Raw genomic sequence first — 24,944 nt, 5'->3', positions numbered from 1 at the left:
GTGAAAGCTGTGCTGCACTGCTTGCGGGCCTGACTGGCGTAGGCAGAACAAATTAGTTTCTCCCATTTTATAATGTCAGGGCTGGGCTGGTCCCATTAACAATGTTCTTCACTTGTTCTCACATCAAGGTAGCGTTGATTCTAGTTGGAGAGTGCAATTTTTTTGTTTTGTGTTTGTTTTTTTAATAAATAAATTTGGTTTAAAGCTTCACACTGGCGTTTTTAGAGACCTGTTCTTGTCAGCATAAGCCACTACTGTCCTGAGTTGAGATTCCTGTTTGTTACTGAATCAAAATAATTATGGGAATTATGTTGGTAATTTGGAAATAAATGAGAGGTAACTATTGGCAGGGGAGAGAGAGATAAAATATAAGGAAAAATGTGTTTCTAATAAGGCCATAAATTATTGGATCTGACACTGCAGGTGCTTTCTCTGTATAGATGGGTTTAATACATCACTGCTCTGTCTTAGGATTTTTCATTAGTGAGAAAAGCTGAAGTTTTTCACTCCATGACAATCTGTATCCTGAAGCCAATGATCCACCAAAGGATGATGAACACAGGTTACATGTTTGTTGTAGCTGAGGCAGTTTGTGTGCCTGGGAGTTTGCATATGCTGAGGTCTGGCTGATGGAGCAGTCAGGGGTGGCTGTTCCAGGTCTGCCTGCGTTGGACCTCTATGAAACAACCCTGTGCTAGTGGCACTTCTGGTTTAGTGGTCTACCCCTGATGCTCAGGGTCATTTGGTTACACTGGTTCCTGTCAGTCTTGGTCCGTGCTTGGTGGATGAGAAAAACGGGAGAATCACTTGGCACTGCAGATTTTTTTTTAAATAGAACATTTAAAATTAAAATAAATATTTTGGACTTCTCCAGATATTCCTCTTCAAAGCTGTCTTAGTGATGCTGTAGTTGATGTCTGAAATTTAAGCAACGTGGCAGCTTTCTATGTGCAAACAGTTCTTTTGTGGTTTAAAAGCTTGTTTTTGAACTGCTTCTGGGTCACCAGGGAAGTAGTAATAAATAAACAAATTCCCATCATCACCCTTGAGGTTTAGATTAGGGGGGGTGTCAAATTCCGTTCTGACTTTGCCTCCCCTTGAGCATCCAGATTCAGTTTGTTTCTGTCCCCTAGGAGCAGGCCTGAAGAGAACAGTGCAATCACTGGAACTTAGCCTGTAACAATTAGTAAACTAGAAAAAAAAAATAGGAAAGGAATTAAAGAGAAACCTTTTAAAAAATGAAATATTTTAGTGAATAGCTGACTTAACTATTTCCTGTCTTGGATTTGGGGGGTGGGGGAGTTATAATTGTTTCCAGTCTCTAGGAGGAATTTTTCTGCAGCCTGCTGAATGGGCTTGCTGAAAAGACTTGCTCATTACTCATGATGAGTTCAAACCTGGAGTATTGCAAAAGCAAAGTGTGTGTAGCATTACAATGACTTTTTTGTACTGAGGGTCCAAACTGAGTATTGCGGGGTCAATAGTGTACAGGGTAGGGGCATTTCTGCTGTCTGGCTAACCACGTTACATCAGTGCTGTTCCTTTATTGCAGATTTAATTGCAGACAGCAGTGCTCGTTACTCTGTATGCAGTGTTTGGGGAGAATCAAGCAGATGAACCTCCTCAGTTAAGACTCAATATCAGGTTTCATGTCAGGAGAAGTCTTGCCAGCATTTTGATTGATTGCTGCTTAGTCTAAAGTTCAGATGCAGATAACTCAAGGTGGGTGTTGAAAGCGGCTCAGCTGGATCTTTACATCTGTAGCTGTTTCCAGAGCTGTTAATTAGCCCAAATTGTCTCTGGAACTGGTGGGTAGTCAGTTACAGAGAGCTTAAACCTGTTGTTGAATGAAGGCTGAAATCTGTTCAAGCAGTTGTGCTCACCTGTTAACAGAGCAATTGCATGTGTCTGGACTGGAAACTCCTACAGGTTTCGCTGTTCCAAGTTTGTAATTGATAAATAATTGATCTAGGCCTGGTCTAAGTGAGGTTTTGCAGTGGGTTTCCTAGGTGGTTGATGTTCTTAATGTGACCTTGAATATTAGATGCTGTTGTCATTTCTGTGTTGGTGTAGCAGTCCATTTTCTAGTGGTTAGGTGGTGGGAATGTACCTGGTGGGAGCTTGAGAGAGTATGTCAGTGACCAGAGATAGAGAAACGTGTGGCTGGTTTTAGTGTGTGTGGTCAAGTTGGTGATGCGTTTTTATCTTCTTTTTGTTTGGTTGGTTTATTTTTAACATGGGAACCATTCTGTCTGTTCTGTTTGGGGAAAGTCTAGAAGTTGGTGGGGTTTCTGTGGCGGTATATAGGAGAAGGAGTAACTGAGAGCTTTCCTTTTTAATCTTTTTTTTCTTTTTAAGAAAGTTTATGGGCGGGAGTCCATTCAGTTTGGTTTGGGTTGCAAGTTAAGCCAAGAGAGGAAGAAAATGAGTCTGGGGAAACCCTTTTCTTGTGGTGACAGCTTTGGACCATTTTTTGTTGTGGCCTCTGATCCCGCTTTGCTGAAGGTAGCGGAGCAAATTGTTCATCATGCAGATGTTACAGCTTTTGGCAAAGTATTGATTGTTTCAGAGCTGACAGGTATTTTGAAATTCATTAGTCCTTAATATGCCTATAGCAAATGTGAGCTAGAGACAGAAATAGTAACTGCAGCCTCATGCATTGTCCAATGCTTGTTTAATGAACTCGAGATGGTGACCAGTTGGATAAAACTGTTTGTACAGTGAACAACTCCTGCAAGGGTCCAGATGTGCTTGTGTCTCTGAGATGCTTTCCTAGAAAAGGACATCACGTGCATGATGGAAAATTTTGCCTTTCGGAGTCATCACAGTAAAACTGAAACCCAGAAAAATTGCATTTTTTTTCACGTAACAGTATCTTTTGCCATTGATGGCAAGAGTTACTGTTAATGAGAGGTCAGATGCCCCAGTCTGAACTGGCACAAAACAGGAAACCTTTTCATGACCAGTCCCTGAGTCTTCATGTAAACATGGTAATTTTGATGCAGAGTAGAGTACTAGTTAACAAAGATGAGTAACTTCTCTGTGGGCCAACACTGACGATCAGTGGGGAGAACAGAGCTCTCCTTTTTGCCAAGTGACCCTGTAGAAATGTCCCTCAGGCTTTAGCACAGATCACCTGGGGACCTGTGATGATTTAGCTGATACATACGGTACTGTGGGCCTGGTTCTGTGACTGGGACTAGAAGTGCATCTCTGTCCCAATGACAATTAATGAAATTATCATAGCACATTGTTTTCGTTTGCTCTGGATATGACAGTGGCGGGGGGAAACAGTTACGTGAAGCATTATCTTCCTCCTAATCCAGACTTACAGACTTGACTTGACTTTAGTGTCCAGTCCAGAACTGGTTTCAGAGCTGCCCTCATGGTTTTGTTGCAGGCCAAGTGCAGTAAACAGGGGGTGGAATATCACCAGATCAACCCGTGTCTGCTCGTGTCATTGGTGTGGGTGGCTGGGTCTGGGTTTTGCTGCCCTGTGTGGGACAGGGGCTGCCCTCTTCTCCATGACTGCTGAATGGCTGCATGCCATGCCCAAGTGCTTGCTTTTAGTCGTGTCTGTGCCTGTAAAGGTGAAAACTCAGCATGGGTGTCTCAACACAAAATAAGAAACTCGCATTGTCTTGGGCAACTGTGCATGTGAAAATGCAGAGCAAAAATTGTGCCTAAAAGTAGATCTCTGTGTTTCTCTTCAGGCATTTATTAGAGCTGGTGTTATCTCAGAATTTAACAGCATTTAATAATGGTTAATTAAGGCTGCTCAAAACTTCTGGAGGAAAAGAAAAATTGAGTTCTGGTTGCTTTTAGAGGAGGGAGTTACAATAAATGTAAAATATTGCTAGGTGCTTTATGAATTTCATTTTTCTCCCAGGATTGTCACAGATCCTTGTGACTATCCTGGCCCACATTGGTGCTGTGCCACAGCAACTTGGTAGTGATACCTCTGCATCTGTGATGGGCATGTGCTTATGGGAAAAGATAAGCCTAAAAAGGGCCTGCAGTAAAACTATACTCGATTAAAGAGCTCCTGATTTGCATGTTCTAGATGTACTGACATAACTTGGTTTTAGGAAACTTCAGCTGTTTCCAGGCATCTGCTATCATACACCCTGCAGATGCTGCAGCCAGCTGGGTTTTGGAGGGTGGAAAATGCTAGTGGAAGGGGGAATTCAATATGCATACTGACACCGCCCTTCCTGTTCTTCAGCCATGCCTGAAATCTGCCAGGCCAAAGCAGGATCAGACCCTTGGCACAGTGTTTGCCATGTTCCCACAGGGCCAAGCTCAGCTTGACAAGCGCTTTGAGTGATGTTGGCTGGCGCTGTGCACTGCTGCACAGTGATGATCCTTTCCTCTCCACAGGACCTGGGGAGGTTGTGAGGGACTGCCAGGGTTTGAGGGCTGTTTCCTCAGCGTTATTACAAGTTCTTGCAATGTGAACCTCTAATGTTTTCAAAGACTCGGGCACAAGGGTCTTGCTAAACAGACTGTACCTGTCATCTCCCAGTTCATTGATTGCTTGGACCAAAGGTGGTGCTAAATCTGATCTTTGTAATATTTATATTTTGTTGGACTTTTTTTTTTTAAAGTGTTTGATAAAACAGATGCAGTGTCCTTCTTACATGAGAAACCTAGTGCCCGACTTGAGATAACATCAAAACTCAATGGACCTTCAGGGTCCAGAATTGTTGCTTGTTAACACTTGAGCAGGCTTGCAGTGTTCTGGGGGGAGGTGGGAAAAGGGTACTCTATCTTCAAATGCTTGCAGACTGTAAGAATTGACTTGTGATTTTTGTTTGTTTGTTGGTATTTTGTTTACATTGCCTCTTATGCCCTAAGGAAAAATAAATTTTTGACCTTTTTAATTGTGATCCAGTTGGTTTATTTTGGGGTGGGTGTTTTTTTCAGTTTTGCAGTACTGTTATAAGTCCATTTGTGTTTGTCAAACCACTGAATTTAGCCTTCCCAGAATAACTTACAACTTACGTTTACATGCAATTGCAAATTTCAGTTAAGGCTTAAATAGATAAAGGAGTCCCCTGGCCCTGAGTTGTTATTTTATGCTGTAGTTTTTCCTAATCCACAAAGTCTTATGGACCGCTCACCTCTGCCCTCAAACATGAAGACCTTTTATCTGTGTTGACCAAGGTCTTAAGGTTTACAACACTTTGACAGGATGTTTTATGGATAGGGATGTAGCATCAGACCTGAAATAAGCATCCTTTTACATGAGTGGCCCTTTGGTTCTGTGACAAAAGGGTTGCTCTGCAAGTTAGGATGAGCCCTTAACACCCTTGTGTGCAGGCTGCAGAGCAGATGGTGCTTGAACATGGGATAGTAAGGTCAGAGCCTGGCAAGCTTGCTGGATCCATGCTCCTTATGCAGGACATGTCTTGGGGATGTCATGGGGGAGTGGGTTGTAATACGGGATGGGATGTAATAGTAGAGAGGAAACAAGGTTGTTTTCTGGCACTTCAGTTCCCAGCTCAGCTGTGGGAACCCTCTGTGGAGTGTTGATGCTATGGAGAAATGAGTCTCACCCAGGCCTTGAGATGAGCTGGTTCCCATTGGAGGTACAGTGTTTGCCTTCAGCACCCATGTGCATGCAGAGTGGTGCATGAGGATCATTCCTGGCTCTCTGAATGATGTCAGAAATTAGATCTGAGGGAGCACATGGTTCTGGACATCTTAAGACACAAACTTAGTGACAAGCATGCCTGGGAACTATGCCCCTTTCTCTGTGAGTACAGCAAGCCAGCCAGCCTAGGTTTGAAAGGGTTTTTCTGGACTGGTGCAATCACCATGTACTAAGGTATCTTCTCATATGTTGTAACCACTCCTAATTGCTCCTTTCGTATCCCATCTTTCTGCGAGAGCCATTTACCAAAGTTATGGTGCACTCAGGCTAAATTTTTCTGGTCCTACTTATATGTATTTGTGAAAAGGAACAAAATCAACCTGGAGAGGGAGAGAAAAGGGACACACGCACGTTAAGAGTCTGTGTGCCGTGCCGGGAGCCGAGCACCAGGTGGCGATGCTGGACCAGCTCTGCGGCTACTGGATCCCTTGCGGAGCATCCTCCTCCTGGCCCCCCAGCACGGTCCGAGGGCTGTGCCGCTGCTGGCCGGGGACACCCTGAAGCTGTCCCTGTCTGAAGCAGCGGGAGAGCTGCTGGTGGTGAGATGCCTTGTCGCCTGGACAGGTCTATGCTGTGCCATGGTTGGTCTCTGTGGAGAATAGCGTGGGAGCGATGGTGGAATCGCAGGTCTGGTTTGGATTTGGTGAGCTGAAGGTGATGGCTGAGGGCAGGGCAGGGTGACTCCAGCGGTGCTCAGCAGATAAGAGTGCAGGGCTCACTGGGGCTATTGCACATGGTAGCTGCAGGAGGGAATGAACAGGCTGGGGCTGTCAGGGAGAGCAGAGGGTTCTGGTGCTGCTGCCCTGGTCTCTCTAGCTGGTGCTAGGGGAGGATCTGAGTTTGGCTCGGAGCATTAGCACTTCACATGTCCTAATCTGTGGCAGTGCTTGGGCTCAGCACATCTGGCAGGTCAGTATCCCAGTTTCTAGGGGGAGTCTGTGTTGTGCAGGTCTATCCCTTGCTCTTGAGGGAACAAGGAGGCTGTGGCCAGAGAGGGCTTTCCAGACCCACTAGATATCCTCCTGTCTCTGGGAAAGCAGGAGTTGGGAATGGCTCTTGGATTGCAGCAGGCATGTGCAAATTTGCCCTGTCCCAACAGTTAAGAGCTCCTCAGGATGGTGCTGAGGAGAAAGCTGGGTTGTGGAAGTGGTTTTGCTTTACTCAGTCTGGAAAGTTCTGGGCCACTGGGGGAACTGTTAAGTGGAATAGCTTCAGCTGAAGAGGCTGAGGACATCTCTGCTGAGATGTCCCTGTCCCACAGCAGATGGAGTACCCAGACTGACAGAGAAGATGTCAGCTCAATTATGTCCTGTGACAAGAGAGTGATTCAGCCAGTTTTTCGCCTACTGAATAGCTAAACAAAAGGTTGAGGAGAAAATCTCCTATGGCTATTGTAGGAGTGCTCCTGAGCAGATCCTGCAGCAGAAGAGCTATTAGGTTTTTGGGGAACTAACATCACTCTGGAGAATCCAAATCCTCTTTGGGTCCCTGCGTCCCTTGATACATGCCCAGGAAGCATCTGCCTCTTGCCTCAGCAATCTCCCTTGGCCAGACCTGGGCTTGTCAGTGGGCTTCTTCAACATGTTGCTCAAGTCAGAGCTGGGATCCTCCTGTCAGGTGCTGGACTGGCAGATCTCTGGCAGAGGAGGGGTGGGGACACCAGGCTGTTTTGCTACTGCTCTGCCTCATCTTCAGCCACCTTACCTGGCCCCTAATCGTCCCTGGTTTCCTCACAGCTTGTTTTCTCTTTCTTGTGCTGGTGGAGAGCTTTTCTTGTGGTTACAGACACTCAGGAAACACAGTGCAAGCAAAGTGAGAGTAAAGAAGATGTGGCTTCTCTCTGTGGAGGGTGTGAAGAGGCTCAGGAGCACGGGGCTTAAGCTCGCAGGAAGGCAGTTAACCCTTGCTTTCTTTTGTGTCTTCCTTTATTCCTTACGTGTGCAGTCACGCCCTCATCCTCAAGCACTCAAGGAAAGCCTGAGCTTGCTCCACCCAGCTCCCCCCAAGGAAGAGGCCCTCATGTTACCATTGCTCTTACCTCAGCCTCTCGCAGCTGCACTGCCCATGATGTTTTGCCATGCTTGTGGAAGTGGTAAACACTCAGTCACCCATGCTGCTGCAGGATACCTAAATCAACTTTATTCACAATCACAGTTATCCAATTTTTCACAATGAGTTATTCTTCTCTTTAAACAGAACACAAAACATCTTAAAGTAAAGCAATGAAATGCGAATGACACAAGAACACGGAGGTACGTGGGAACCTACACCAGTCAAACAAAACAAAAGGTTAGAACTGTTGTTATTGTTACTGCTTTTGATGTTGTTGGTTTTTTCTCCATGGGGAGAGCCTTGCTCTCCTTCTCCCTGCTCACAACCAGAGGCCAGCTGATGCCAGGAGCAGGACTTAACCCCAATTTTTTAGCTTGAATGCTGGGGAAGTTTTCAGCTTCTGCTAACTCCTAGAGTTTGGTCCACAGTAAAACAAACACAGTTATATATTAAAACACTCTGAATTCAAAAGGGAATTCACACCACTGCACTGGTACCCATGGATGGAGTTTCTTGAAAAATGAAATATTCCCCTTGGCTTGCCCTGCACGGAGGGGAACCGGTCCCACTGTTGTGGTCAAGGCTTGGGAGGCTGCTTATTGCACGTTTCCCCACATCCACTGTTTCATCAACACCTTCCCACTCCTTCACTTCCTTCTTTCTGAAAGCTTTGCACTAGCATCTTTGCACTAGAGTTTGTATAACGACTGAACCAGGCTCCCTGTATCTGCGGGTCATGGCTCTGTCCTGGGGCAAGCTGGAGGCTGGCTGCATGCCTGCTCCTGGCATGGCTGCTGTGACAGCCCCCGACTCGTGCCAAATGGGCTTCCTTCCACCCCTCAGTGAGAGCATCTGGGCACAGGACCCATAATGATCCAGGGCTTTTGACAGCAGCCTGGAGGGCAGGGTTGGGTTAGGGGGGTACATGAGAGGTATGCAAAGAAATCATGTAAATCCCTGTAACCAGAATATCAGTGTTCAAGTTAGTTCTGCCCCCTGGGATTGACTGGGGGTAGCTGCAGACCCCTGTGGTAGGCTGCAGTGACGGTGATGCCTTTAGAGAAAGGCTCTACAATGTGCTCTCCAGCCAGTAGCCTCTTTTGTCATTTCCTTAAGAGGACATGGTGAGGATATGCTTTCCAGGTGCTCTTGTGAGCAGCCTCTGTGAGTGCTCCTTCACCCACATGCTGCCTAGGGCATCCTGCAGTGTACATTAAATGCTTTTATCCTTATGCCACACTGTTCCCCTGTGTCCTATCAGTGGCCACATGCTGGGGCATAGGAAAAGACTTCGCAGGAGGGTGCAACTCCATGGCCTTCTCCAGCATGACCTGGTGGGCAGTACGGTGTGGCAACCACCACTGCTGCTACGCCCCAGCCCTGGTCACCCCCCAAGGTCCAGACACTGTCTCTACCTCCTGCATGGCCCTGGAAGGCAGGGGAGACAGGCAGCTCGTGCTGCTGCACCAGGCTTAAGGGCCAGCAGACACGAGGCTGCCATGGCAGGCACCCACCATGAGGACAGTGGGGTTCCAACAGGGGCAGGAGAGAAGGGAATTTATCTAAATCAACCAAAACAAACCAACACCCTCAAGCTGGGTTGGGTTTTTTTTCTTTGCTTTCTTCCTAGCACATAAGGACAGCCATGGCTGTGAAGGGCTGAGTACCACCCAGCTGGTTTTGTCTTGAAGCACAGTGATGAAGTTACCAGTAAATGAAACCCGCAGACATGTGGGTTTATACATTCTTCCCCAGTGAGGTTGGGGTTTTTGTTTCTTTTTTTTTTTTTCTCTTTTATTTTCTCCCTCACAAGTGCTGTCTGGATGGTAGGGGAAGAGAGGTGGGGGAGACATCTCCCTCTGCTGCAGGCCCATGGGGGCAGAGATGCTGCTGAATCCCTTGTGCTGCGTGGAGACCACACGCAAATCAGTGGTGGTGGGTTTTGAGAGCCGCTCATCATGCAATGGGATGGCAACAGGAGGTGGCTGGATACCACTGGGAGGAAGCAATGCCAGTGCCAGTGTTGGCTGCCAAACCCGACGTGAATGCCTCTGCTAGGGGACAGCCCTGAGGGGCTGCTTATCTGCCTGCAGACATGGGGCGGGTTTTGCTCCACAAATACTGGGTCCATTTCTGCACAGGCCACAGTCTTTCCACTGTGAATGCGCTCACTGCACCTTCCTTCCTCACTGGGTCAAAGCTTGCTTCACTCCATCCTTTTTAAGGAGTTTCCTATAGTCAGGCTGCTTGTACATGGAAACAGGTTTGTTCTGTTTCTCCTCTTCTGCTAAGCTGTCCTCCGTATGTGCGCTATCTCTGGAAGGAGATGTGTAGCACTAAACCTTTTACCACTCACTGTCCCTACTAGACACTGGAGACTCCTGTCTGCTGTGCATGGTGTAGAAAAGGGTTGACTGCACCAGCTGGGTTTTTTTGAGATAAAGATTAAAATCCACAAGGGAGAGTGGTCCATCGCAACTTCCCTGACGCACTGGAGTTCAGCCCCAGGGCTTGCTTGGAGGGTAGAAGAGCAGCATCTAAGCTTGTCTCATCTATGTTCCATGGAAGAGGAGATCAGGGTGGAGGTGGGTGATGTTTTTTGAATCTCCTGGATGATGACTAGAGACCAAGACCTGTGTTGTTTCACAGTCTTCTCCCCACCTGCCTAGTCCCCACCACAGCACCTGCAGCTGCTCTAAGTGCTGCGGTATGTTTTGATGATATCTTTGATGGCCCGTCTGCAGATGGGACAGCAAGCGTTGGCCATCTTCTTGAGCTTCAGCCCACACGAATAGCAGAGACACATGTGTCCACAGGAGTAAATGACTGTGTCTACCATGTTCTCGTAGCAGATGGTACATTCATCTCCCCAAGGCCCTGAGGCGGACGGGGAGATGGGTGACTCAGGCAAGCTGACTGGAGAGGTGGGAGCTGTTCCTGAAACACAAAGAACAGGGTCACTCATGCTGCTTAAAAGCCTTCCTGCCATCCCATGGTAATTTCTGCCCTGAAGCTAGTTACAGAGGGAGGAACCATGCTCTAGCAGAAATGGATGCTCCAGGAGCAGGGGTCCTTACTGTGACCTACTGTCCCACTCGCTGAGTCCTGGTTCACATGCCAAGGCTCAAGGCAGCAGAAAGGCATCTGCTGCCCACATAGAGCACACCAAGAGACAGCTGTTCCCACACAGCAGGGTCAAAGAGCAGTTTCATGTTTGCAAACTGCTGTCTAAACATTAATCAAAGAGGAAAAAGCAGGAGCAGTGGATCAAGCCATCTGCTTTGAAAAGGTAAAGCCTGGGTGGCACATGGTGGCAGCAGCTCCCACGACAAGCAGTGCTCCTTCTCTAGGGCCAATCCAGGGATGTGGAACCATAATGCCTGGCTACAAATCACCCTACATAGATTCTTCAGGATAGGGGTGGTGTGGTACATGCATGGACAGCAACTAGCTCCTAGTGGGTCGTTGCTTTGAGAGCTATGAGTGGCTTCAGTAATTATGCTCACACACACCTGTAATGAGGCCTCACCAATGAAGGAGATTAGCATTTTTCTCCCAAAACCCATTAAAAATCTGAATGCTTGCTGTCACCAGTTATTACACTTGAGGCTGGTAGGTACCTTCAGCGAAAATCACTCTTGGGTTGGACAACAACAAGGATTTTGTAAGTTATATATCCCACTATCACTGCCTTGGGATCATGCAGGTACCTGGGGCTTTAAAAATGCTGCAAAACAACCTATCATTTTCTAGTGCATATACCCTAGTCTAAATCTCACTGGAATTGATTGCCATATTAGAAATACCAATAATGCCTTTTCCTGAGGAGGGTACCGAAGGTGTGTGAAGAGGGAACGTGGGGCTGTAGGCGTACCCGTAGCTCCAGTCTAAGCTAGCACGCAACATGTCACTGCCACACAGCTCTCCAGAAGGAGCTGTGCGTCAGAGAGCCACGCACACAATAGAAACTCTGCTGCCTCCCTGGGGACCTTTCATGATGAAAAGGGTTGGAGAAATATTGCTGTCTAGGCATTTAAACGGCTTCCATGTAAACCGGACTGAAAATAGCCTTTGCAGAGGCTCTTCCTTCCTCCCCAAGGGAGCTGACAGGAGACTCTATTGATCACTGTGGTTTTAGAGTCCTTCTGGGAGGCAAGTGTGAGCCTGTGAAGGGAGGCAGTGCAGGAGCAGGCCAGGGGAGCCAAAGGAAAGGCAGTGGGGTATTTCACCATGCTTACTTACCACTGATAGAGCTGCAGAGGGGGCCAGAGACGCCACTGCAGAGGACGGTGGGGGAACTGGGTGTCGATGTGGGTAAGCTTGGTGTGGACAGTCCCAGCCGCTCTGCTAATATGGTGGAGCCTGCACACAAGAAAAGAAACCCACAGTTACTTTTAAAACGTGGGGCTGGCAATGCACTGGGGTATGTGGCAGGGGGTGCAGCTCTCAGTGCTGGGCAGGATTTGTGTCTCATCAGCATGGAATCTAAGGAGGAGATAAAGGAAAAGAAAAAAACCTTATATGCCTTCTTAAATGCTAGCAGCTGGCCCCAAAGAGACGTCAAGCTCCCGCAGCCCCTGAAATTTGCTGGAACTTCTTTGGCCATCATAACCCTTTGTTTCTGCCCTTAAATACATCTCAAGCCATTGAGTACAATTACTTTCCTTGTGGTTTCATGCTTACATGCACCCTCAGCACTGTATCCAGCGATGCGCTTATGAGGACACAGCCTGCATTAGGATGGGCTGGACTTCAGCACAAGAGCATATCAACTTGTCAAAGCACTCTTTGCTAACCCAGTGCAAAACTGCATCATTCCAGGCTCTGACAAATTCATGCAAAATCACTCAAGGCCTTCCCAAAGACAAACACAAGTGTTTTCCTCGCTTAGGAAAACTTAGCTCTGCTCACTGCTCTGCCTCTTTTGCAGGGTGGCTTCTGTCAGAGGTGGAGATGAGTAAACCAAAATGCATTTAGCTCTGGGATGAACAAGGATATCTCTCCCCCCATTCAGGAGCATTTTCTCCACTTCCTGCATGTCTGGATGTGATGGCTCAAGACTGCAGAGCCCCTTTTAGGTGTCCCCAGCTCCATTAACTCCTGCTTTTGCTACCCACCATCATTTCTGTGTTAGTGTGCTGCCTGCCAGAAAAGCCAGTTCTGTCCCAGAGCCTGCTTGGCATCCCTCGCTCCATCTCAGCCTCTTTCTTCTGCTGTTATAACAACAAGTATCTTTAAGCCCCTTCCAGAAGGGGGAAAAAAACCTTAAAACGAGCTGTTGCGAAGGTTTTGTAGGGGAATTTCACTGTTAATGATGCAGCCTGGTCTTCAATAAGACAGCGGCATATACATGCATGAACCACAGTATGGCTTCTTGGTGGTAAGAACTAGTTTGCCTATGGTTTTAAAGTTTCTAGTTGCTCGTATGCACCCTCCTATGGCTGAGAAGGCAACCAGGGTAACTCCAAATCAGAACTAAAATGCTAAGACTTCTTCTTGTTACCATATAAGGAGCCAAGAGGCACAGAGGGTTGGGATCTGTGGTGTCCTTGAGGAGTCAGAGGCTACTCTCCAGAGAAAAAGCAGCAGCAGGAGGCCAGGAAAACCCCATGGTCCTTTAGTTCCTATTTGCAGGGGCCTATTTGCTACTGAGCCAAAGAGGACCGAACCTGGGAAGCAGGGACTCCAAGAGCCAAATGTGGATTGTGCAAAAGAAACAAAAGCACAGCAGCAGCGAATGCCAGATTCTCCTGCCCTTTTTAGCAGATCAAGACAGAGCACTTAAGGGCAGCACAGGGAGTGAGGGGGGTCATGTTTGGGTCAAAAATCTGTTGAGGACTGCATATGGGAGAAAGAGCAACTAGCTTCAGCCTTCAGTTCCTTCAGTTTTACCCCTCGTCAAAGGAGGAGCGCTTTGCTCCCAGGCACAACCTGAAGTTGATTTGGCCGATAAAGGGCTTTGCGCCTCTCACACTTGAGTTGCTGTAGAAAGGCGCCTCCTTTATCACACAGGTAGGAGCTGAGGCTGGAGTTTAGCTCAGTCAATATGCAAAAAGAATGATTCAGCCTCTAATGACAACCACTAGCAATGGCCCTTCCCTTCCAATCTGACAGATGACCGTAGCAGAAAGCTTGCCCTGTGGGTAGCTCACACTGTAAACAGGCCCAGCAGGGGCACAGATTCCAGCTCATTCCCTGCACATAGAACAAATAACACTGAGCAGCTGAACAAGTTTTTCAAGCCTTCCCTCTCCTCCCTGCAGCCTGGAAACATTTCTTCCATTCGACTGACACATAGCACATTGCGTTTGTAATACCAACCTGGTCATTTCATTAAATGTAAAATAAAATGTAAAATAAAGACTATTAATTAGGAGTATTTTCCTTCCTGGACTAATAGGAGAATTTGGAGGTACCCCAGCTGTCACAGAGTATGAACTGATCATGCTGGCAGCAGTGCAAACGGCCTTTCCACAGTGCAAGGAGAGCTCATCAGTGCAGGAACCACAATCTTCTGGTTGTAGCTGGTCTGAGTCCCAAAATGGCCTTACCCGAGACCCAAGGGCCAGCAAACACCTTCCCAGTTCTTTCTCCTAACACAAGGCGCAGCTCTTGACTCTTCTCCAGCGTAAGTATAGAGCTTTATTCAAAACAATCTGAGTTCCCTACCAGACAAGACGCACTTCTCCCTTGGTGACAGAATAATCAACATAAGACACGTTACTCATGCTGTTAATATATTGCTGGATGGTGTGCAGATACCATGACAAGGAGCATGGAATGAGATCATGTGCAGGGTGGAATGAGTGTGGCCAGCTTGGCTTAACTAAAACCAGACACATGTGCTCAAGGCCAAACGTGCTCATTGTGTGCACAGAGCTCCCACCAAGAGCTAACGTTTAAACCACGATTTAAAAAATTAAATAATTCTAAATAAATCAATTTAAACATTCTGCCTGTCTCTAAAGCCCCCAGATAAATTGCCTCTGCTGCTAACTTGTCTCATGCTTGATCTCAAGCATGCTGAACACACAGGAATCACCTTTAAATGGATTTTGAATCAATTCCATTTGCTGTTTTAACTTTGCGAAGTCCAGTTGTTGCTAGCAAAATCCAATGCAGATTGACTTTTTCTCTGCACTTCTGTCATTGCTCTGGGAGAGGTGCAAATAAATGAACCTATATGTCGACCCACAAAAGGAAATAGAGTATTATATTTTCAGTACAAGAGAGCATTATGATGGAATGTACAGACAACATCATGCCAGGAAAGGCTGCTAGTATGATAAAGGTTTGTAATTCAAATGGTCTTGCCAAACTGGAAATAGGATCAGAAATAAATGGGATGGTATTCAACACAATCAAATGCACAATGAAGGACTTAAGCAGAGATAATCAGCTACCCAAATACATGACAGGGAATTAGTCTATTCAATTAGAAATACAGCTGTCCTATAGAAAATGCCCTGGAGATTGCTGGAGGTCACCAGATGATCATAAATCAAGAACGCCATCCTGTTATGAAAAGGTTGTGCGAACCCAGCATCACATAAGGCTGGTTAAGGACTGGAGCAGGAGCCTGGAGGCACTATGGTATCTCTGTCCCTGGAAACAGTCAAAACTGTACATGGTCTTGTGCTAACTTGGAAGTTAGCCCTGCTTTGAGCAGGAGGATGGATTAGGTAATTCCCAGGGGTCCCTTCTGACCTATAAAATGTTGTATAATTCTATAATTTTTAGATGGCAACATTTTCCACAGGCTGCTAAAAGGAGAGAAGAAGGAGTCTCTTCTTCATGAAATTCTGAATAGGACAAGAAATCATGGGTTCAGTCTCCTAAGGTATTCAGGTTAGGTGTTATATAGATAGTGAAGCACTGTAAAGCAATCAATCAGACTTTCTAGAGAGACCATGGCATCTCAATCATCAGAACTTTTTAAGAAAACGAAAGTGAAGCAGGGGTCCTATCCAGCATTTATGACTTCTATGGAATCATAGAATCAACTAGGTTGGAAAAGACCTTTAAAATCATCAAGTCCAACCTTTACTCCAGGATAAATATCCTTTACTCTCATAAACTCTTTTATGAAAGTAGTTATCTGTATCCATAATTGCCCTTTTACAGAACATACTAACTGTCACCAAAATACAGCAGCTGTGGCTGTCAAAGATGCTTTTGGCTTTCTGTGTCTATTGTGGCAAACAGTGTGGTTTCCCAGAACATTGCAATCCACTCCCAGGGGATATCTCCTAAGGCTGTCCCAACTTTAAGTGTCTCTCTTAAGGACAGTTGCCGGGGGAAAGCTGTATAGCTGAATGATTTACATTGGTAATAAGGCCAGATACAAATTCAATACTCCTTAAAAATACAGAAAGTTTTCAATTAACTGTCCCCCTTAATTTATAAAAATCATAGAATCATAGAACGGTTTGGGTTGGAAAGGACCTTAAGATCATCTAGTTCCAAGCCCCTGCCATGGGCAGGGACACCTTAAAGTATTATTTCTACATTTCTTTCTCATAACAAAATTATTATGTTGACCTGCTTATTACTGTGCAGGCCCCAGAGAGAGAACTGGAAAACAACCACTACAACAAAACCAGGTAGGAAGAGCAACATGCTGTCTGCATTCTCCTTCTGAATATGCTTATGGGCATTTGCTATGATGCAAGTAAATCCCCAGGGCATCTCTGTAGCCTAGTGCAGAGAGTAGCTGCCACAAATCTGTTCTGCAGCTATTCCCAACCCATTGCTAGCAAGCAGTATATTAATACTCCCAGATTCAAACCACACCTGAGATGGAGAGAAAAGTAGAGTAATGCCAAAGAGCATGTTGCTTCCTTATTACTGTTGACTTTGGATCACTGAAGGTTGGGGAAACTGTCAATTTAAGGTGTTCGTAACACATTTCTTGATCTGATATCTGTTCCTAAGAAAGGTGAAAGCAAGGCAGGACTGATCTTGGGATTCAAATAATGACAAAGGGCTGAACTCCACCAGATTATGAAAAACATCCATCAGGCAGTGAAAGGTACCCAGTAACTTCTTGGGATTTATTAGGACATTTCTCATACTGTCCCAGTGTGGGAAGGAGTGTTCGTGTTCATAAGGAGATGAAAGCAAGACTCAATCCATTTTACTAAATCTCTATCTCCTTTTTTTATTCTTTTTCCCCTCGTAATTAAATTCAACATTATATAGTCCCATTGCACTTTATCAGATCTTAATCCAAAAGGCCTGGAAGCACGATGTTTCCATCAGAGCATTGAAACTGCTCCACAGGCTGAAAATGCCTGCTGCTTTGAAGTGGAAATGCAGTATTGCATAGTCCGGAGACTCCGCTTTCAAGATTTTGCTGCTGCAAACAAGAAGAATATCACTATTTCTGCCCCCAGAATGCTTTGTGGTAATGCCAAACACCATCTCAGGTGTTTGACTCTCCTTCTGCTATTATCTGTCTAGGCTCTTAATAACTGTTTCACAAGCATCATAAAAATAATGCATAACCACTCCAGAGCTATCCTTTTGTTTCCCTTTGAACCCATCCAAATTAAAGTTTGCTCTTTCTGGCTTACAGGACACTGTCAGTAAATGACCACTACTGTCCAACTCACAGTTCACATAGTTTGATCTTCACGTTTTTAATGGGCTTTCTTTACTCGCAGCCATGCTAGTTTCTACAGCAGGATCTTAACTAAACGTTGTACCTCAAAGATAAAATATGGGAGCCTCCTGCCATAGTTTCTAAGGAAGACAAAAGTTTATGCAACATGCTGACTTGCCCATATGCTCAGTATCATGTGAAGCACATTGACAGCCCCTTCTCTTTTTATAACACATTTGCTGTATAAATAGGCCAGTTAATAAAGATCAAGTAATTACCAATAGTAATCACAGATTTTCAATGTTGTTCAATGCAAGGTGCCATAGCTTCCAGCACACAGTGGAAAACACTAGTACAGCTGCTGAAATCTGGCTGCAGCCTTCAACTGGCGTATCTATGGGTGCTCAAGAGAGCTGTGCATTTCTCATACATTTTAGTCCAACGAGCACTGGGCATAGTGATATGTCATAATGACATTCACAGTCATTTAGATGCCTTTCAAAACACAACTTGATTTCCTTTTGTTAAGAGCCAGATTTTTGAGCCTGTCAGCTAAAATAATTTCCCTATCTCAAAAACTGCTCAATATCCATTCTCACATTTAACACTGTCAATGTATCAAGCCATTGTTTTTGTTATCTAAATAGGATCAAGGTTCATTCAAAAATCTGGCACAATCGTGGGGGTATTGACCTCACGTGAACTGAACTCTGCCTAAGGAGGTCTGTCCCATACCGTGTGAGCTCCTACAGTGTGAGTGGACCATGATGTTATTGAGACTGCATATTAGAGCAACATAACCATCTAAGAGTCATATTTTTACTTAATCTAATCTACTGCAGATCTTTGGCTTGATAGTGACCACTAGTATTCAAACACCCTTGACAAACAACCTTGCGCAAGATTGGTAGGACTAGGACCTTAATTATAGTCTTTACTATGTTTTTACTGAAAAATCTTCTACATGAGTTTTTTTTCTCCTCTTATGGATGTAGCTTTGCAGAACTTCCCCACTTTATTTACTCCTCTATTCATCCACCCATTGAACAAAAAGGTATAAATACACTTTTAACTTTTAAAGAATGCAGACTGTGGAATTACACAGCTCTTCTGCAATTACAAGAGCAAAAGCCCATACTGAAGGAACAGTACATTAGATGTGTATTCTCTTGACCTTCCATTCTAGCGGCTGGACACAGTGTACTGAGATCTCCTGGGTACTTTCCTCCATCTTCTCCCAGAGAGACAAAGTTTCTGTCTTTGGGTGTTCCCCAAGCAGATGTCAGACTAACATCTCTCCCTTGACAGGAAAATTGGTATTACATCAGTGGCACATCCACTAAAAGGTGGGTCTTATGAAGACAAGCTTTGCAAGACTTAAATCTTTCCACATTTTATATTTCAATAACTGGTTTTCACTAATGTTCTACCAGATACAGAGGGACCTGCAAATGCCCAACATGGTTTCAGCAAGGTAGTCTCAATGCTAAAATCACAGCCCTCCTCACAGCATGCTCTCTGCTCCACAGAACAAGCCATTTCTGCACTTTACCACATTTTCTAGCCTCCAGCAAAGGCAGCAGGAGAGCTATTCTGTCCCCCAGGGCCACACATGTCTTGCCCAACAGGGATTTTTAATCCATCATGCTAAAACAAAGGAACAAAGCACCTGTTACTGCCTGGGCACATGTAGTTAAAGATCAACAATAATGTTTGGGAAGGATGTAAGCCTATCCATCAGCCCTGAATGCTTTACACAGCCATTTGTTACGTTCCCACAGTGATGGCAACAATACTGCATTGACCAGAAACCAGAGCTTCCTTCCCCTTGGGCACAATGATTTTTGGCCAACCATGCTCTCAGAGCCTGGCCTCTGTGCTGCAGCTCATCTCTGCCTCTCAGGTGACCAACATCAGTTGATGATCCACCGGGTTTTTTGCACCAAAATATTTCCTGGAGGATTTTAAAACTGTTCTGAATAGAACAATACTACATTTTGTTCTTTACAAGTCCATGAGAACATAAGGGATTTTGCATTATGCTACAGAAATGTCCAGAAATAGGTCAAAAAGCAGCCTGTGAGATTTTGCATGTAAAACCATAAGGCCTGTATTTGCAGATGGGTGTCAGATAACCGCTGTTCAGGGAAGTAAAAGTTAGATCCAAGCCACATGGAGAACAGCAGTTGAGACTGTAGTGTGAATCAGAAGTGTACTTTACTTCATAGCTTCACTGCAGCCTTGCTGTCTGCTGCATCCAGAAGGGCAGCAAGGCACCAGCACATCTATTACCCTCCTGCAGTCAAATGCATTCTCAAGCTAAGCAGGTGAAAATGAAAGCTCCAAACACCTCCGAGGGTTTTGATTCAGCAGCTCTCCCAGCCCACGCCCAATGCGCTGTCTGAAAGCAAAGAGCGCACAGCAAACTCAGAGGGTATCTTTCCTGACCTGAGAGGTAAAGTTCAGTGTTTACTCAGCACTTCATCCGGCAAAGTCCTGGGGGCATGGACACCATGCAATGAATGTCTAGCTGAACTAAAGTGAAAGAGCCTCTACGGGGGCTCCACCTCTCAACCTGAGAAATACTAGACCAACACAGCACCCAGACAGATGCTTATATCAATAAAAGGTAAAAAAAAAAAAAAAAAAGAAGCTTGGATTAAGTAGCTGAACCACATGAAAAATGAGAGTTGGAGCTTTCATCTTGTTTAAGAAAAACAAAACAAAAAGCCCTCTAAAAGATTACCGGTATTAATTACCCTGACCAAGTATGTTTCTGTTCATAAGCAGCACCTTTCCAGATCCATCTCAAAAAGGCCATCTGGCTCAGAGTATTTGGGACGCCACAGCAAAAGTAGCTCTGTGAGCAAAAGGAAAACTGCTGCCTAACCCAGCACCTCCTAGCTCTATGCTTCTCCAGGAGAGACACATATAAAGAGGGTGGTAGATACATACAGGAAACAAATACTTTCACTTTCCTTGGCCAGAGCTGCTCTGGATTTCTATGGGACACTTTACTGGATGAAAAAGCATCTGACGAAGAAGGAAAAGAAAGAGTTTAGTCTGCTATGTGACTTTCATGGTAGCCAGAATAACTAACTCATGCCAGTGTTAGTTCAAAGAATAGGCAGATTTTATCTGTCCTGACAGACAAGTTGCAATTCAAACAGGCTGGTATATGATCCCATATCCTGTATATTCAATGTAGGCAGGCAAAGATAAGGGAGATCTATACATCACTTGCTATGAATATCATACTGCAGGCAGGGATAGTTTATGATCCTAGTGATGATAATCATTTCTGCTCTTGTGGAGGAGAGTGTGCAGAGGATAAGGCATTTGCAAACCCTTTGACTGTTGCCTAGAGATCTGCTTTCATTATCCACATGCTGGCTGATGCCTCAGTACACAGGCTAATGCTCACTGACTTACCAGTGGCAAGCATGGGTTAATTATGTGTCATGTGTGAAGAGATCTTTGGTTAGGTGGTACAAAGGTGCCATGAGCAGATATTAACACTGACATTGACTCAAAAGAGCAAGCATTTGATTGCATCCAACTCTCTGTGAATGTGGATTTTTCCAAGGCACAAGTTATAAAGCAACTTGTCCTAATACAACAGCTTCTTTTTGTGCTAGTTCTCCTTTAAAACAACGGATATAAAATGGGATGTGAATGGAGAACCATGTGTAGTGCTGGAATCAGACCCAGAAGTTACAAACACTGTAATGCTCTTGTGCAGCTCTTAAAACTTAACATCAGTAATGTATATGTCACTTGGAATGAAAGATAAAACCATGCATGATAGAAGGGTTTATAAAGAGGCATCAATTAATGCAAGTGGATTTCTTTCCAAGAGGTGCTGAATACTGCAAAGAACTATCTGTTCTCAAACCACAGAAGCTTATAAAGTCAGAGCTGGAGAACCAAGACCCTGGATTCTCCTTGCCTGTGTGGGATACTTTTCTGCAAACTGTGCCTACTGAACAGATACTCTGCCATGAGATGCTGGAGTCCTGGGACGGTCAAGGGGCAACCACAGGCTAAGAAAATTGTTTGCATAGGAATAGGCAAAAGCCTGGGAAGAGAGGAGCTAAGATGGGATCAGCTCCCAAAAAGCCCTACAGATTCTTAGGAGGATTGAGCAAGACAAATGCCGGAGCAGAGACCAGAGAAAACAGGAGAGTCTCCTTTGAAGATAACCGGGAGACAGTAGTTGCAGGAATTGCATCAGCAAGATAAGTGAGAAGTCCTGGGACATAGAGAAATAACCCTGATTAGGAAGGAGAGGGCAGACTTCAAGGCTAAGATATGGCCTGTGAATCACTAGTGGTGCACAGAGAGCTGGTGACTCACCTGGGATGGAGCTAAAGTCAAGGGCAGGGGGGTTGGAACTAGATGATTTTAAGGTCCTTTCTAACCCTAACCATTCTATGATTCTAGGATTCTATGAAAACCAAACGGCAATGTGATGAACATCACAGCAGGATAGAAAGTGATTTCCCCTGGTAAACCATTGCTCTGCATCACCTAAGACACTACTCTCTTCACCCACAAAACGGCAACTCTTTCCAGCTGGTTACTCAGGATAAGGGCTCTATTGCAACACAGACAGCAGTACCAGGGCTGCTAAGCTTGACCACCAGGAAGAGTCCTGCCTGTAACGGGATTGACTGCAGTTTGCCTGTACACACTGTCACTGAGGCCACTCCAGATCCAGTTTCACTGTTGACTTAAAAAGGCCTTTGCCAGCAGCTTTTTTCCCCCAGTATACTCAGATGAACTAACTCCCAGTTTGCCCCTTTGCCAACTGTTGTTGGGGAGGGACTCTTCCTTAGGGACTGTAGTGGTAGGACAAGGGGTAATGGCTTCAAACTTAAACAGGGGAAGTTTAGATTAGATATAAGGAAGAAGTTCTTCACAGCGAGGGTGGTGAGGCACTGGAATAGTTTGCCCAAGGAAGTTGTGAATGCTCCAACCCTGGCAGTGTTCAAGGCCAGGTTGGACAAAGCCTTGGGTGACATAGTTTAGTGTGTGGTGTCCCTGCTCATGGCAGGGGGGTTGGAACTAGATGATCCTTCCCAACCCTAACTATTCTATGATTCTTTGATTCTATAAATCCCGAGGAACCAGGGATTTATAGTTGTTCTGTCTGCAAGTCCCTGGTCAGCTTAATCTCCCCCCACAACTCTCTCCCACTTTTCAGCCCATTGACCAATTTCATGAGTCTGAAAGAAGGATGGAAACCTCAGCAACAATTGATTACTAAATATTATGCAGCTAAGTAGGAGCTTCAACTCATATGCCCATGGTAAAGGAGGCAGGAGAGCTTAGCCCACATAGTTTGTATGTATCAAACATGGATGTGAATACAGACTTGCCCACACCAAATGCTGGCTCTTGGGTTGGTTTTTTTTTCAGGCCTAATTCTGCATCTTGGCCAGAGAACTGCAATATTGTGCAGCTGTTCTGATGGGGCTGAAGTTACTGAAGTGTATGGATAGAAAAGACACAGATAAGTTGGCAACTCAGCTTCATTGGTATGACTGTTGATGGAACATGTTATTTCATTGCTCAAAACAAACTTCAATATTATTGGAAAGGATGAAATCCACAAGGGAAACCACACCAAAAGAAAAACCCCAAACAAATTAAATTAAATAAATTAAATTAAACAAAGGAGACAAGAGAAAATGAAAGAATATCCCCAACCATTTGGATCCCCAAATACTAAATATATAAACTTATTGCTCTGATAGCTCCTCCAGACATGAGTCATACATCTTAAAGCCTTATGGGGTCAATCAATTTAACTTCATAAATGAGTTACACCACCAAAACCAGACCAATGTATCCAGACTGGCTCATTTCAACCTTTCAGAGCTGTTGATAAAACTGTGTGTGAGCTGAAACATTTACCAGCAAAAGCTGAAAGTAGTAAATCAAATTTAATAGGCTGATTTTGTCAACTGTACAGGAATGATGCCTGAAAAAAAAATCCAACCCAAGCCTGAACAAATGGAATTCCTAACAGATACGCAAAGACTGCTTCATTTCTACATGCCTAATGATCTGCGTTTCTATTTGGTTGTCTTCATGCGCATAACCCACAGAATTTCTGAATTAAGACCATTATTTTACATAGAAACTATTTAGAAGGGTTTCCAATCCTGACAAAAAGATCTATTGCCTCCCTCAATAGCTGGCTCCTGTAGTTAATTACCCTCACTTATGTTTAATTTAAATTTGTGTCCCTTCATTTTCCAGCAGCTTGATATTTTTTATGCTATTATCTGCTACATTAAAGTGCCCTCCTCTTTCATTCATCTTCCCTCCATGTGGTCAAGTTGCCTTTTAACCTTTTCTTCACAACACAGTGACATCCTTCCATCTCCCACTACAGATGACTGTGGGCTCTCAGGTGCTATAGTGTTGGTTGAGTTTAATTTGTTTTCTCTTTGCTGGGGCGACATAAAGAAAAATAGTGTTTCCAGCCTCATTTTTATTTTCTGGGTTTTTTTTATTTCCCCTACTGCAAATATAGTCAATATATGATGCCAGATCGATAACATGGAAACAGAAGTCAGAATTCTTTACTTTGATTCTTTATCAATCAAACCAACCCAATGCTGCCCTCCTCTCTTACAGAGTTCTGTAAAGACCACCAGCCTTGGTAGAGATGGTCTTCCCTGGTATTTAGATTAGGAAATAAATGTTGTATCCCCAGTGCTGTGCAATAATTGCAGTCAGCAAGTGTCAGCTTTTATAGTAAAGCCACAAGCCAGGAGAGACCTGAGCTTGGTCCTGCTCTGGGTCAGGACCAAATAACTAATCTCTAGGCATGAAATGTAGTATCCAGTGATCAATACCCTGAGTCAAAAAATAAACCTTCTGTATGTGAAAGAGTTTCATTGCTGCTCTTCACCTTCTCTATCCTTTAAATAAGGAAAAACTGGAGAAGAAGCAAACCCAGCAATTTCAATTTCATTTTTATAATCAGCTGTAGTGCTGATGTTCCTTTAACACTGCATAACATTGCTTTGATTAATCTAATAATGGTATGCCCCCAGAAATAGAATGACATCTGCTATTTGAGATAGGTTTGGTACAATTATACCTTTTGCACTATTTGTGTCTCACTTCTTTCAAGGATATGGAACTTCACTTTATCTATTAAAACTAGAAAAAGATGACTATAAATACATCTTCTCCTTGATATAAGGCTCAAACTACAAAAGACAGATCACACAAAATTATTCTTGTTTCCATTCTGAAGGTGGAGCTTGTCATTAAAAAGATGAACACTTCATATTCTTCTTACGTTTTCTAATATTATAATGACAGATATTATGGCAAGCACCATAATCTGTTCCACTGCAGCACCAACACTGCACATCCCCTCCCTAATAACATTGCCAAAGCTAGAGATAGGAGTTCATTATTTTCTCTGTCTTCTGTTGGGATATTGCTGATCCATATAATTACTGCAGTTGCAGAGATGTACAGCGTTGGGACAGTGTCAGTGCTCTTCTCAGGACAGTTGCACTGTACTGATATTGTACCAATACTGGGACTGTATTGCTCCCAGCATTGTTATACTGAAAACATAGGTCTGAAAAGCTCTATTTGTAT

The 24,944-nt window shown here is 44.6% G+C and overlaps 1 protein-coding gene across 1 annotated transcript in view; it reads right to left on the bottom strand.

Annotated features, from left to right (window-relative positions):
• Nucleotides 1-10,145: 10,145 nt before the first annotated feature.
• NEURL1 (neuralized E3 ubiquitin protein ligase 1) overlaps nt 10,146-24,944 on the bottom strand; it is a 63,683-nt gene continuing 48,884 nt past the window's right edge. The window contains exons 5-6 of the mRNA XM_010021563.1: nt 11,951-12,070; nt 10,146-10,645 (exon numbers count right to left, since the gene is read on the bottom strand). Coding sequence (XP_010019865.1) covers nt 10,404-10,645; nt 11,951-12,070 — 362 coding nt within the window. The 3' untranslated portion in view covers nt 10,146-10,403. The remainder of the gene's footprint in view (nt 10,646-11,950; nt 12,071-24,944) is intronic.

The sequence above is a fragment of the Nestor notabilis genome, unplaced genomic scaffold (assembly GCF_000696875.1).
Source record: "Nestor notabilis isolate BGI_N333 unplaced genomic scaffold, ASM69687v1 scaffold27099, whole genome shotgun sequence".
In the NCBI taxonomy this organism is placed as follows: domain Eukaryota; kingdom Metazoa; phylum Chordata; class Aves; order Psittaciformes; family Psittacidae; genus Nestor; species Nestor notabilis.
The sequence above is the reverse complement of the archived record's forward strand: the minus strand, read 5'-3'. Positions and strand labels throughout refer to the sequence as shown.